At 51.8% G+C, this 12,731-nt stretch overlaps 1 protein-coding gene across 3 annotated transcripts in view; it reads right to left on the bottom strand.

Moving 5' to 3' along the window:
* MDN1 (midasin AAA ATPase 1) overlaps positions 1 to 12,731 on the bottom strand; it is a 2,688,524-nt gene that overhangs the window by 2,092,451 nt on the left and 583,342 nt on the right. For all 3 annotated transcript variants that reach the window (XM_069606482.1, XM_069606484.1, XM_069606483.1), the window contains exon 26: positions 10,585 to 10,731. In XM_069606482.1, coding sequence (XP_069462583.1) covers positions 10,585 to 10,731 — 147 coding nt within the window. The remainder of the gene's footprint in view (positions 1 to 10,584; positions 10,732 to 12,731) is intronic.

Below are 12,731 nucleotides of genomic sequence, written 5' to 3'. Positions count from 1 at the left end.
GAACAAGACAATTGCTGAGCCAAATTCATCAGATAAATTTAGAACAGGGGAGGGGGGATGGAGAACAAAGGTTAAGAGGGGGGACAGACAAGCTACTATCATCGGTCGAGGAACAGATGATAGGAGTAAGTGCAAGGAGGGAAGACCTCGAGGAAGTGTTTTAGGTCCCCAGAGGAGGGGGGAGATGCAGGCAAGTGCGAGTAGTAAGTAGAAGAGGAAGGGTTTGAGGTGCATAGTACAGGGTAGGCACCTCAAGAGCGTGCGTAGGGTCAGCGCAGAGCAGGAGTAGGAAGGTCACGAAGGTCCAGAGGCAGGGGTAAGAAGTGGACAAGCAAATGGCAATGTCAGGCCGTAACGGGACCAAGTCTCGACAGAGGCGGGCACGCTTTGGCATTTAAGGAAGGAGAAGAGAGGGAGGAAGACGAACAGAGGGAGAGGGAATGGGGCAAGGGGCGAAAAGGGGGGGTGGAGGAGAGAGGTGGAAGGGTCAGAGTAGGTGTACAAGGCACAAAGTATGCAATCAAGGTAAGTTAAAAACAGTGAATGCAACACAGGAACATGCATAGATAATGGATCAAGCATATGCAGTACGTTTGTTTAGAGGAAGGGTGAAACATGAATGAGGTATGGGTAAATCCCCCAAAGCAATGGAGGGCAGATGTGTGGTATACAAAAATAGTGCAGAGACCACTACAGGCAATATTAACAATGTTAAGTTACAAAGATTCCACTGCGGTGGAATTAGAGACTGTAGAAGACCAGCACATGAAGATGATGGCATGCAGAAATAACGTGCCCAAAACGCAAATGATTGTTGTGGCACTGAGGGTTAGAGTCCACTGACGGGTAGAGAGGCCGAAACAGAAGTCAACTGGTGATGGAGGGCAGTGGAAGAGTCACGTTGGTGCTTTGTGCCGTGACTCAGCAACAAGGTGTTGCAAAGAACGCTGGGTGACCAGGAGGGTAGGCTGCAGGCAAAGTCCATAGACAAGTCCATGGAAAGGACAGGGAAAAGACAGGAAGGAGCCCTTAAGCGCTGCCCTTAAATGCGCGGACCCGGCTTCGCCTCACGGCAAGGTCGGGTCTCTGCATTTGAGGAGGGCAGGGGCCAATCAGGAGGCAGTAGAGGGGGACGTGCCTCCAAGCACCGAGGACGGTGCAGAAACGAAGGAAGCACGGCGGCCATCTTGGCATGGCCTCGTCGGATGCTGCAGAGATGAAGAAAGCAGCATTCCGGGTCCCACGGTGGTCGAGGGGGCCTAAAAATCACAGAAAGGAATTTCCCACCCTGGATGTCAGAGGAAGGAACAAGAAACGACAAACACTAAAATGGCGAAAAAAGAAGACAGGGGCCATTTTGGTAAAAATGGACACCATTAGGTGCCTTTAGTGCAGCTGTGAACACAGCCTGTGGTAAAGGTGCACCATATTAATACAAGGCATCACTGCCACCAGCCATTGAAGGTAAGCTTTTTAGGGAGAAGTCTCAGAAATGTGCTAATTCCCTACACCTTAGTGTCCCCCAGCAACTTTGCTGGATTTTGAGGACTGGATTTCTTTTAACCTGGAGAGAGGGAGACCCTTTTTTCCCCAGTCTCTGAGGTATTTCAATGTGATTTGGAACAATGTGTTTCTTTTGGTTGTGGAGTCTGACAAAATCCATCAGCATCTTTTACATTGTGTCACACAGCACCTTTAGTGCAGTGACACAGGGAAGTCTTTCATATTTCCCAAAGGTCTAAATACCTTCTATGGGATAAACTACTGTTTCCCAGTGCAGTAAAGAGAAGTGGACTTTACTTACCATTGTAACTTTCTAGACCCAGCACACACGATCTTACAGTAGGGTGCTGGAGGGGTTACCTCGTATCCCCTCTGTCTACCTTCTCATGTAACATTTTATGTTACCGTTTTCATGCTGAAAGCTAGTGGCAGTGGTTTTGTTTTTAAACTACCATGGTGTGCATTTACTGTGGGCTGCGTTTGCAGCTGCAGTAAATCACCCAATGGTGCCATTTTTGTCAAAATGGCCCCGGGTCTTTTTTCGCCATTTCTTTATGGAAAGGTCCATCTTGAGATTTACTCTGCACGCCAAACCAGATTTGGTCTCTTTGTTCATTTTGCCTTTGGCGGGATACACGAGTGATGCCCGCCTCTGGCTCCAGGGTGTCTGGGGTAGGCAGGAAGTGAGGGAGGTGCCCAAAACTCCTGGTGCTTAGTCTCCTAGGAGACCCAAATGCACTCTGTGGCGATTGCCTGGCTGACAGTCCGGCAAGGACAGACACCCTGCTGGGTGAGTGACAGTTAGGCTGGAATAAATGGGAGATAACTGAATATAAGGCGAGCCTTTTGGCTTGAAAGGACGAGTCGACCACTGGACGAAGGAATCGAAGGAGAACTTGAAGAGGCCGCCTGCTGCGACTCCTGGACCGTTGGTTTGCCCGGTGAAGCTTTGCTGCAGTGCCGAAACGCCAAGTTGGCATCGACAGAGAAGCCCCTGCAAGGACTTCTCCCCTTGAGTTGGTCCGACCAATCAACTCCAAAGTAAGCCACCTGGACATCCATCTCAGAGCTGGTTGAATTTCAACAGAGTTGCTGCTGGAAACCATATAGCCAGGGAGAGGAACACCAGATTGTGTGTGTTGCTTTTAAGCTGGCCTAGAGCTTCAGGAAGATCCTCCGGACTTCCAGGAAGCCGGACTGACTGAACCCGAGCCCCCATCATAATAGTGCGGGACCCCAGAAGCAAGCAAAGTCCATCTCGACAGCCAGGAATTGCAGTGTTGCTATTTGCGGTAGACCAGAGGACCTGAAACACTGAACAGCCACTGAAAGTGAAGTTTGCTGGTAGCGCGTTTTGACCATCCCAGTGCATTACAGGAGTCCCCAGACGTCCTCTCCCTTGTCCCCACGACTGAGGCCCAGGAACAATGAGACCTGCAGAGCTGCACAGGAACAGAAGTCATCTGCTGAATCTTTTCTTCATTTCTAAAGTACTGTAAAATCTCAGAGAACTGATCTCTTGCTGTAGAGTGGCTTGCATCTCCTACTACTCACAAGTCTAATCAGCTTGTGGCCCTACAGTTCATTCTTCTTTTCAAAAACTCCTAAGAACTTGTGCAAAGACTGTTCCATTTACCTACCGGAAGTGCTTCATCCTATACAAGACTTTTGCCAATTGACTTTGGCTTAGCCTATTGAACTGAATGACCCTTCTAGGGGTATCCAAAAGTATTAGCCTGCAGAATATTTGTGGTCTCTTGGTGTTCTAATAAACTTTACCTATTGCTAATTTCTCAGAGTATTCTAAATGCCAACAGTAAGATATTAATGTCCCCAGCACCCTAGTTATTGAATCTACCTGTGGGTGTAGGTTGCGTCTGTGGGCCATCCCAAAGGGGTCTTTACTGATTCAGAAACAAAGTGTACAGTATTGAAGTGTATTTGTGTGTTATTATATTGCTCCCTTCTGAAGAAGGCGTATTCTAACTGACTGATAAATTAATATTTGTTTAGGCAAGAAACCTTGAGTGTAATAGTTTACTTGAATACTTATAACTCTGAAATATCTGCGTAACTCCACTACAGCTCACATTGACCCCTCTTGAGATGAGCCTGGCTGCTCAACATGCTACCAAAACTGTTTAGTACAAGCTTATATCAAAGGTTGGGTTTCCTATACCTGTGGTCAGAGTTGTGTGTAGTGTTTCCAGAGGGTACAGCATATACACTTTGCCTAACAAAGCTTGTCCCTGTAACAATTGTTCAAGTTTTAATGTGAAAGGGGATACATTGCATCTCCCCAGCACCCCTCATAAGGTGGGGTGTGCTGGTTTCACTTAAAACGTAAAAGGGATCCAAGGATCCTTTCTACACTTGGGAACTGTAGTTCGCTCAAGGTTAGCACAAGAAAGTTAAAAGGGGAGCCCTTAGGGCAACCCAGCAAAAACAGGCCCTTATTGGTTGTTCAAGATAACTGTAAAAAGACACTATGGAGGGTCAGAAAACTGACACCCATAAAAAGAGTTAAAGATTATGTGAGTGTGGAAAACCTTTACCACTCAATGAGGTATTATGGAAAAATATCCCACTAATAAAGCAAAATGTTCTGGAGTTGACCCAGGTCAGGAAGATTTACCAATTCTGTGCTAATCTTAGCTAACAATGTCTTGATAACACTTAATTTAAAGTACAGAAAAATAAGCAAATTCACCAATTGCAGGCATGGTGAAAAACAAACCTCAACAGTTACAGTACATGCCTTTGCAAAGCTATTCAATAAACAAAGTAAAGGCCTTCAGGATGAGGACTCATTAAGGACAAAAGATATTTTAGAAATGTGTACACGTGAATGCTGCTAAAAGCCTCCATTACTGCATGATGTTAAAGGAACAAGTTACTTACCTGTAACTGTTGTTCTCCAGCGTGGGTCTGGCATGGATTCACATGCTCATGAATATTCCCCGTCGTCAGGCTGGGAATCCTCGGTAAAGAAAAAACCAGTATCAGTTTCGTTTCTGATCTGTCTTTCGTAGTAATAACCAATCACTGGTCTCTGCGTCATACTGACCACAGCCAATGACTGCCCTCTACCTAAGCACCGCCTCTGGCAGCCATCTTCAGATTTGGAAGCACGTGAAGTGGCAGTATGACCAAGTGAAGAGCCGCAGAGGGGTAGGCGGGAGGGTTCGCATGTGAATCCATGCCAGACCCACGCTGGAGAACAACAGTTACAGGTAAGTAACTTGTTCCTTCTCCAGCATGGGGTCTGGCATGGATTCACATGCTCATGAATAGAGAATACATAGCAGTACACACATGCACAACCACGGGAGGTGGCAAAGGCTCAACATTAAGCATCACATCAACTCAACATTAAGCATCTTACCTCCTCACCAGGCTCACCTCAGGCGAACAGGTTGCGCAGCACTGCTTGGCCGACCCTGGACTCCTCCCTGGAATCCCGGTCGACGCAGTAGAATTTCGTGAAGGTGTGCGTCGACCTCCACGTAGCAGCCCTGCATATGTCCAGCAGGGGCACACCAGATAGGAACGCCGTGGTAGCTGCGATCGCTCTGGTGGAATGGGCTCTCGGACGGCCAGGCAGCGGTCGGTTTGCCAACCGGTGACAGTACATGATACAGCCGGAGAGCCATCTGGAGATGGAAGCCTTCGAGAGAGCCTTCCCCTGATTGACAGGTCCAAAGTTCACAAAGAGTTGTGACGTCTTCCGAAAACCTTTCGTGCGGTCCACGTAGAACTTCAGCGCTCTAGCTACATCCAGCGAGTGCAAAGTCCTCTCAGCCGGCGACGAAGGCGACGGGAAGAACACAGGTAACACCAAGGGTTCGTTGAGATGAAAGTCCGACGGTACCTTGGGCATGAAGGAGGGGTGCGTCCTGAGCACTACCCTCGTGTCGTGGAAAGTCAAGTACGGTGCCTTGCAGGAAAGGGCCTGGATCTCTCCCACTCGTCGTGCGGAGGTGATGGCCACGAGAAAAGCTGTTTTCCACGATAGAAACTTCAACGGGGCCGAGTGCAGAGGCTCGAACGGAGGTCCCATGAGTTTGGTCAGTACCACGTTGAGCTCCCACGCCGGGGCCGGAGCCTTCACCGGCGGGAACGATCTGAACAGTCCCTTCATGAACTCTTTCACCAGACGATGAGACCACAAGGACGTCCTGCCCGTGGTTCTGGTGTATCGGGAGATCGCAGCAAGATGAATCTTGATGGACGCGTGTGCCAGACCAGCTTTGGCCAGCGTCAGCAGGTACGGCAGCACTTGGGGAGCCGTAATCCGTAGAGGGTTAATCTTCTGTGCGTGGCACCAGACAGAGAACCTCTTCCATTTGTGTCCGTAGCATTTAAGAGTCGAGGACGCCCTGGCCTTTGCAAGAACCTCTCTGCAGTCGGCCGGTATGTCGTATCCTCCAAACTCTAGCGCTGCAGGAGCCAGGCCTGCAAGTTCAGCGACTTCGGGTCGTGGTGGAGGATGGCGCCTCCTTCCCTGGAGAGTAGATCCGCGTCCGCCGGCAGCTTGATTGGCGGGGACGCCGACAAGTCCAGAAGGTCCGGGAACCATATCTGCCTCGGCCACGCAGGTGCGACGAGGATCATCCTGCACCGTGACCTCTTGAGCTGGTTGACGAGCCGGATTAGCAGAGGCAAGGGAGGGAACGCGTAGAGGAACAGGCCCTCCCAGGGGAACGAGAAAGCATCGCCCATGCTCCTCGTCTGGGGAAACCTGCTGGCGAACCTCCGGCACTTGGTGTTCGTCGCCGTCGCGAACAGGTCGATCTGGGGTGTGCCCCACCGTCGGAAGAGGCGATCCACCAGATCCTGCCGTAGTTCCCACTCGTGGCACGAGCGCAGCTCCCTGCTGAGTGAGTCGGCGATGGTGTTTTTTATCCCTGCCAGATGAAACGGCACCAGAAGAATCCCTTGGGCGACGGCCCAATGCCACAGGTCCTGCGCCTCCTTGGACAGCGCTGGGGACCTGGTTCCGCCCTGTTTCCTGATGTAAAACATGGTGGTGGTGTTGTCGGTGAAGATCCTCACCACCTTGCCCTTGAGGGACGGAAGGAAGGACCTGAGGGCCCAAAACACTGCACGGAGCCCCAGGACGTTGATATGCAGGGACTTCTCCGTCGGGAGCCAGAGTCCCCTTGCGTGCAGATTTTCGGTGTGCGCTCCCCACCCTTCTAGGGAGGCATCCGTGGTCACAGTCACCTGGTGGGCTGGGGTCTGGAAGTCCATGCCCGCCGTCAGATGCGCGCGGGTGCCCCACCACCGTATCGCTCGTCGGAAACTCTCGTCGAGCTTGATCCTTTCCTCGAAGCTGCCCGTCGTCTGGATCCAGCGCGCATCCAGGAACTCTTGCAACGGGCGCATCCGGAGCCTGCACATGGGAATGAGGTAGATGCAGGAAGACATCATCCCGAGGAGGGACTTGATGGACCTCACCTTGGCCGCGTCGGCCACCAACATCCGTTGCACCTTGCCCAAGATGGTCCTGGTCCTCTCCTCCGACGGGGAGGCCAGAAGGGACACTGTGTCGAGCCTCGCTCCCAGAAACAGTGCGACTTGCGCGGGCACCAGGTGGGATTTGGCGTAGTTCACGGAGAATCCCAGGTCCGTGAGGAGTTGGACGGTCCTTGCCGTGTGGACCACGGCGAGCTCCCTCGTCTTGGCGCGGATGAGCCAGTCGTCCAGGTAGGGGTAGACGTGAATCCCCTCGCGGCGCAGCTGCGCCGCCACCGGTGCGAGGCACTTGGTGAAAAACCCTGGGTGCCGACCGCAGTCCGAAGGGAAGGGCTTTGAACTGGTAATGACGCCCTTGGACCACGAATCTGAGGAATTTTCGGTGCCCCTTTAGGATGGGAATGTGGAAGTAGGCATCCTCCAAATCCAACGACGATAGGAAGTCTCCTTCCTCCAGCTGACCCAGGACGTGCTGGAGGGTGACCATCCGGAACTTCTGCGCCTTGATGAACTTGTTCAGGCGTCGCAGGTCCAGGATGGGGCGCCATCCTCCCGTCTTCTTCTTCACGAGGAAGTAACGCGAGTAGACTCCGGAGCCCCGAAGCCTCTTTGGGACGAGTTCGATGGCGCCCTTCCTGAGCATCGCCTTTACCTCCAGGAGAAGTTGAGGGACGTGAAGTTCTTTCCTGGCCACGGGGGGGACGCGCGGGCACCTTCTTTGAAACTCGAGCGCGTGGCCCCGGGCCAGGGCGTCCAGCACCCAACGGTCGGTGGAGATGGACTCCCACACGCTGACGAAGCCCGCCAGCCGGCCTCCCACCGGGGTGCTTCGGTGGGGGCCCGACCCCACGGCCGGTTCAATCCTGCTTGGACGCGGCCTTGCCGCCTTGGCCCCCTTGGCGACGACGGCGGGGGCCGCCAGACTTGCCTCGTCCTCTGTAGGCCTCTTGCGACGACGAGCGGGCCGCTTGACGGTAGGAAGCGAAACCGCCGCCGGAACCTTTGGGGGCGCCCTTGCCTCCGCCGCTCCGAAAGGGCGTCCGCCGTTGCTGCAGCACTCCAAGGGCCCGGGCCGTCTCCGTATCCGCCTTGATGGCCTGAAGGGAATCGTCCACTGTCTTCCCAAACAGGTTGTTCCCGTCGAAGGGCATGTCCAGGACCCTGTTCTGGACGTCCTGCCGAAAGTCCGTAGCCTTGAGCCATCCGCGCCGTCGAAGGCAAACGCCGTTGCCCATCTGGCGGAACCCAGTGTCGGCGATGTCCGTCGCCACGGTGATGGCGTGGTCCGAGGCCACCTCACCTTCCTGCAGGATCTCAAGGGCCTCCGCCCTCTTGTCGTCCGGCAGAAAATCCAGCAGGGGAGCTATCTTGTACCAGAGTTCCCTGTCGTAGCGGGCCACGATAGCCAAGGCGTTGGCCGCTTTAATAGTCGTCGCCGCCGACGAGATGACTCTGCGTCCCATGGCATCCAATTTCTTTCCCTCGCCGTCCGGCGGGGAAGTCGACGTGGAGGCCGCACCCCCCCCCGCTTTCTTCCTGGCTGCCGCGGAGACGACGGAGTCCGGGGTAGGCTGCGCCCGGAGGCATAGGGGGGCCGAGTCCGGGACCCGGTACTTTTTCTCGTACCGGTCTCTTTTCGCTGGCGTCGTGGAAGGGTTCTTGAGGAGGGAAAGGCCCTCATCCCAAATGTCGTCCAACAGAGGCACTGCGAGGACCGTCTTCCTCTTGGTCTCGCGCCGTTGGTAAAGGAAGCCTTCCTTTTTCTTCTCCTCAGGGCAGAGTTGGAAAAGCTCGGATGCCCTGGCGATCATTGAGTGGAACGATCCAATCTCGTCGGGCGGAGAAGCCCTGGGGGGAGGCGACGACGGAAAATCCTCGTCGTATGCCTCGTCGTCCGTACCCGTCGCTGCCGTGTCAGTCCCCGTATCATCCCCTCGGGTGGACGGGGAGGAGGGCTGGATGGGGCGCGATGGTTGAAAAGGAGGCGGTGGATGGATCCTTCTTTTCTTGGTAGGGGGAACACCAGAAGGTCCCGGTTCTGGATCCCCCGACGGGAGAGGTTCCTCCGTCGGTAACGGTAGTCTCGTCCTTATCTCGGAGCATAAGGACTGTATAGCCAACAAAATGGCCGCTGAGTTGTCCTGCGGCGCTGGCAGAGGGGAATCCGACGGGCGAGCAGGGGCCCCGTCGGTATCCTCGACGATGTCGTCGTCGTCACCTGCGTCGGGGCCCATTCCGACGGGCTGGTCTTGTTCCACGCCTAGGCCGTGGCTTAAGACCTCGATCAGTTCCTCTTCTGAGGTTGAGGCCGAATCTCCGACGACGCCCTGCCCCCCCTTCTTCCCCACGGAGGGTTTCACGGGGGTCCTATCGATGGGCACGAAAGAAGACTCCCTCCGAGGAGGCAGGGAGATTCTGGGCCCGAGGCCGCCACCACTGGTGCAGCCTCCACAGGCTGGGCCAGGGCCGCCGCGACCGTTTCGATAGAGGGCTTGGTCGAATGGATCAAGGCCTTCACCACCTTAGGTGCGCTCACCGCCTTATCCTTGAGGGAGGGGGCACTGCCACGCTCCTCCTCTGCCTTAGAGCTCGACCGGGGTCTCTCCAGGAGCTTCGCCGGGTGCTCGGCCTTCCTCTTACCCGACCCAGAGCGTTGGCTCGTGGTTGATGGTGCCGGGGAGGGTGCGCCCTGCCTGGCGCCCGTAGAGCCCGACCGTTCGGCGCTCCCGGTGCCAGCGGACTCGCGGTGCTTGGCCTTATGTTGGGCCCCCGTCGCCGGGGCGCCCTCAAAGGTCTTAGAAGACCGCTCAGATTTCTTCTTCTTCTCGCCAGACGGGCTCTTACCCTCCAGCCAGCTGGCGAGACGTTGATGGCGGTCCTTCATGGTCCGTTCCGACATGTTGCCGCAAAACGCACAGTCCTTCTCCACGTGCGTCTTGTCCCCATGAAGGCAGTAAAGGCAGAAAGAGTGTTCGTCCTCCTTGAAGACGTTCTGCAGCTGGCATCCAGGGCAGGCCCTGAACAGCTTTCCGGGCGTCGAGCTTCCCTTCTCCTGGGCCATCTCCGAGACCGGGCCTGAGAAGCTTCTGGAGTCCTCCGAAGTGTAGCTCGACGAAATCTTCACCCTTGAGGGGCACAGATGAATCCGACACGGGTCCCCGTTGATCGGATGTAGGATCGGTGGAGCTTGAGGCTCTTTTGACCGAAAGAATCGAAGTTTTTGTGAAAAAGCGCGAAAAAATAGCACTAACGCTCGAGAGCAATAGCACGAGGATCCCAACACATGAACGTGCGGTAAAAATCTGAAGATGGCTGCCAGAGGCGGTGCTTAGGTAGAGGGCAGTCATTGGCTGTGGTCAGTATGACGCAGAGACCAGTGATTGGTTATTACTACGAAAGACAGATCAGAAACGAAACTGATACTGGTTTTTTCTTTACCGAGGATTCCCAGCCTGACGACGGGGAATATTCATGAGCATGTGAATCCATGCCAGACCCCATGCTGGAGAACCAAGTATGTATTCACATTCCTTACATCTACATTAAAATTAATCTCATGAACAGTAACATTTCAGGGTGCTGCAGAAATAAAATAAGCCAAACCTGCAAATCCAACATGACTTTCACCAGCTTGCTGCAATAGGATGGTGGCAGGCTACATCGCTTGTGCAGGATTGTCTCCAGCTCAGAACTCGGCAGTTCATCAAAATGGAGCTCCACAAAACGATTTCGAAAAGCTCTAGAGAGGACCTATACAGCAAAGGATATATTAAAAGAGGGTGAAAAGGGTAAACTCATGGGTTAAGGGGTACTAAATCAAAAACAAGTTTACAGACAACAGAAAATACTGTTGAGTTCACTGAACTTTAGCTTTTCTTCATGTATGTCAGCACCATTTGCTGGCTAAAAAACGTAAATAAAGCAGTAAAAGTTAAAAACCTACCCAAAATAAAAAACTTGAAATACTGTTGTAAATCACAAGATCGTCCTTATGCACAACAAAACATGTTATTTCTATTAAATGTTTAAGTTAAACGGCCTCGGCTATTAAGTTTGGTATTGATGTTCAATGGATTCAGCTTCCCTGTGGATTAGAAGGTGTTTTCAGCTTCAAATCTTGGAGGGGAAAAAAAAAAGAAATGTACTTGCCTCTCTAATGTTCTCTGGTAGATGTTCCTCAGACGGATTCCTCATCTATGATAAGTGTTCTAATGGATTTCTAAACTCTGGCCTGATGGGCAGATGTTCAGGGGGCCACCCTTGTTAGATGAACAGGGGAACACTTCTGGATAGATAGCCAGACCAAGTCACAGTAGCTTTTACGAGCACTCAATGCTAAATCTGAGGAGGGCTGAGAGTGATCAGGAGTCTCCAAAGACACACAGTAAAACACCAAAAATTATAATTCGACAGTAGTATCCAAAAAGGTACCGTCTATTATAGGCCCAATAAACACAAATTAATCATGAAATTCAATAGAAAAACAGCACACACGCAACACAATAAGATATATATATAACATGGCCACGGTAGTGGCCGTGTAGTTATGGTTAAATTGCTAATCCCACAGGAAGAGCACTTTTTGGGCGACTTATAACTTCGCTCTCCCTGGATGAATCCTCACCAAACTTTGCAAAAAGTATATGGCCCACTCTGAATTTGTTTGCAAAGTTTGATGTTTGGCCCACTGGGGGCAAAGTTATAGGGGAGGGGGGGGGGGCAAAATTTATTTTTTCCCATAGACTGAATGGGGGAAAAAAAAAAAAACTTTGCTCACGTCTACAGCCCAAACCGCTGGACGGATTTTCACCAAATTTGCGGCTCGAGCAGCGGCTTGGTCCCAAAAGCGTGCTTTTGTAAATTTGGTGAAAATCCGTCCAGTAGTTTTTTTAAAAAATGACCAAAAAGTAGGTCACAAAAAATTAGTGATATCTATGTCCGGTCCGCAGACACTTCCCTGTTCGCTCCGCAGAGCGTGTCCTGATTGGCTAATTGGCTTGCATCATGTCCGCGGACATGCAACGTGTTCGCTGATTGGATGGTAAGTAGCGTGAAGTGCGTCAGATTTTTGGAAACGCCTGCATTCTTGGATTTGCAGACAGCAGCCAATGTCTGCGGACATCGCTGTAAAAACATATGAAAAAACACAGCATTCCACTTGTCAAACTTATCAAATAATCTCTGGGTAGGTGAGGGATGATGAGGATGGGATATGGCTGCAAGAAGCAAAAAAAATAAATAAACCAACCGGTGTTTTTTGCTGCGAAAGTCCGCAAACAGTCCTGTGAAAGTTTGCGAACACCTTAGCATTACAGGGTTGGTGAAATGCAGTTCTTGGATGGCTTATAACTTTGGCACCACTTAATGAAATTTTGCATGTATATTCCTGGGCTGATTCCGAGTATGCATGCAAGGTTTGGTGGGATTCTGTCATGAGGGGGGTCCCAAAATATTGTAAAGGTTTATAAATGTGTTGCCATTTGACAGATCTACACAAAGGTTTGCAAAAAGATTATAGATCTAAATATAGATGTTTTCGTAATGTCTAAATGGATTTGGTCAAATGGGGGCTAGGTTATATGTCGATTGTATGTGCATACATTTGACACTTTTGAAAAAATAAAAGATGGATAGATTTCCAGCAAACTTGCGTAAAAAGAGCATGGCAAGGACCTACAAGCATGGTTTATTTTGAAAATGTGCCAGTGTTTTATTATTTGACAAGTGTCATAATGTAGCTACAAAAAATA

This window comes from Ambystoma mexicanum, chromosome 4p (assembly GCF_040938575.1).
Source record: "Ambystoma mexicanum isolate Mex_15411 chromosome 4p, UKY_AmexF1_1, whole genome shotgun sequence".
Lineage (NCBI taxonomy): Eukaryota > Metazoa > Chordata > Amphibia > Caudata > Ambystomatidae > Ambystoma > Ambystoma mexicanum.
Note: the sequence above shows the minus strand (reverse complement) of the source record. Positions and strands in the feature narration are given on the sequence as shown.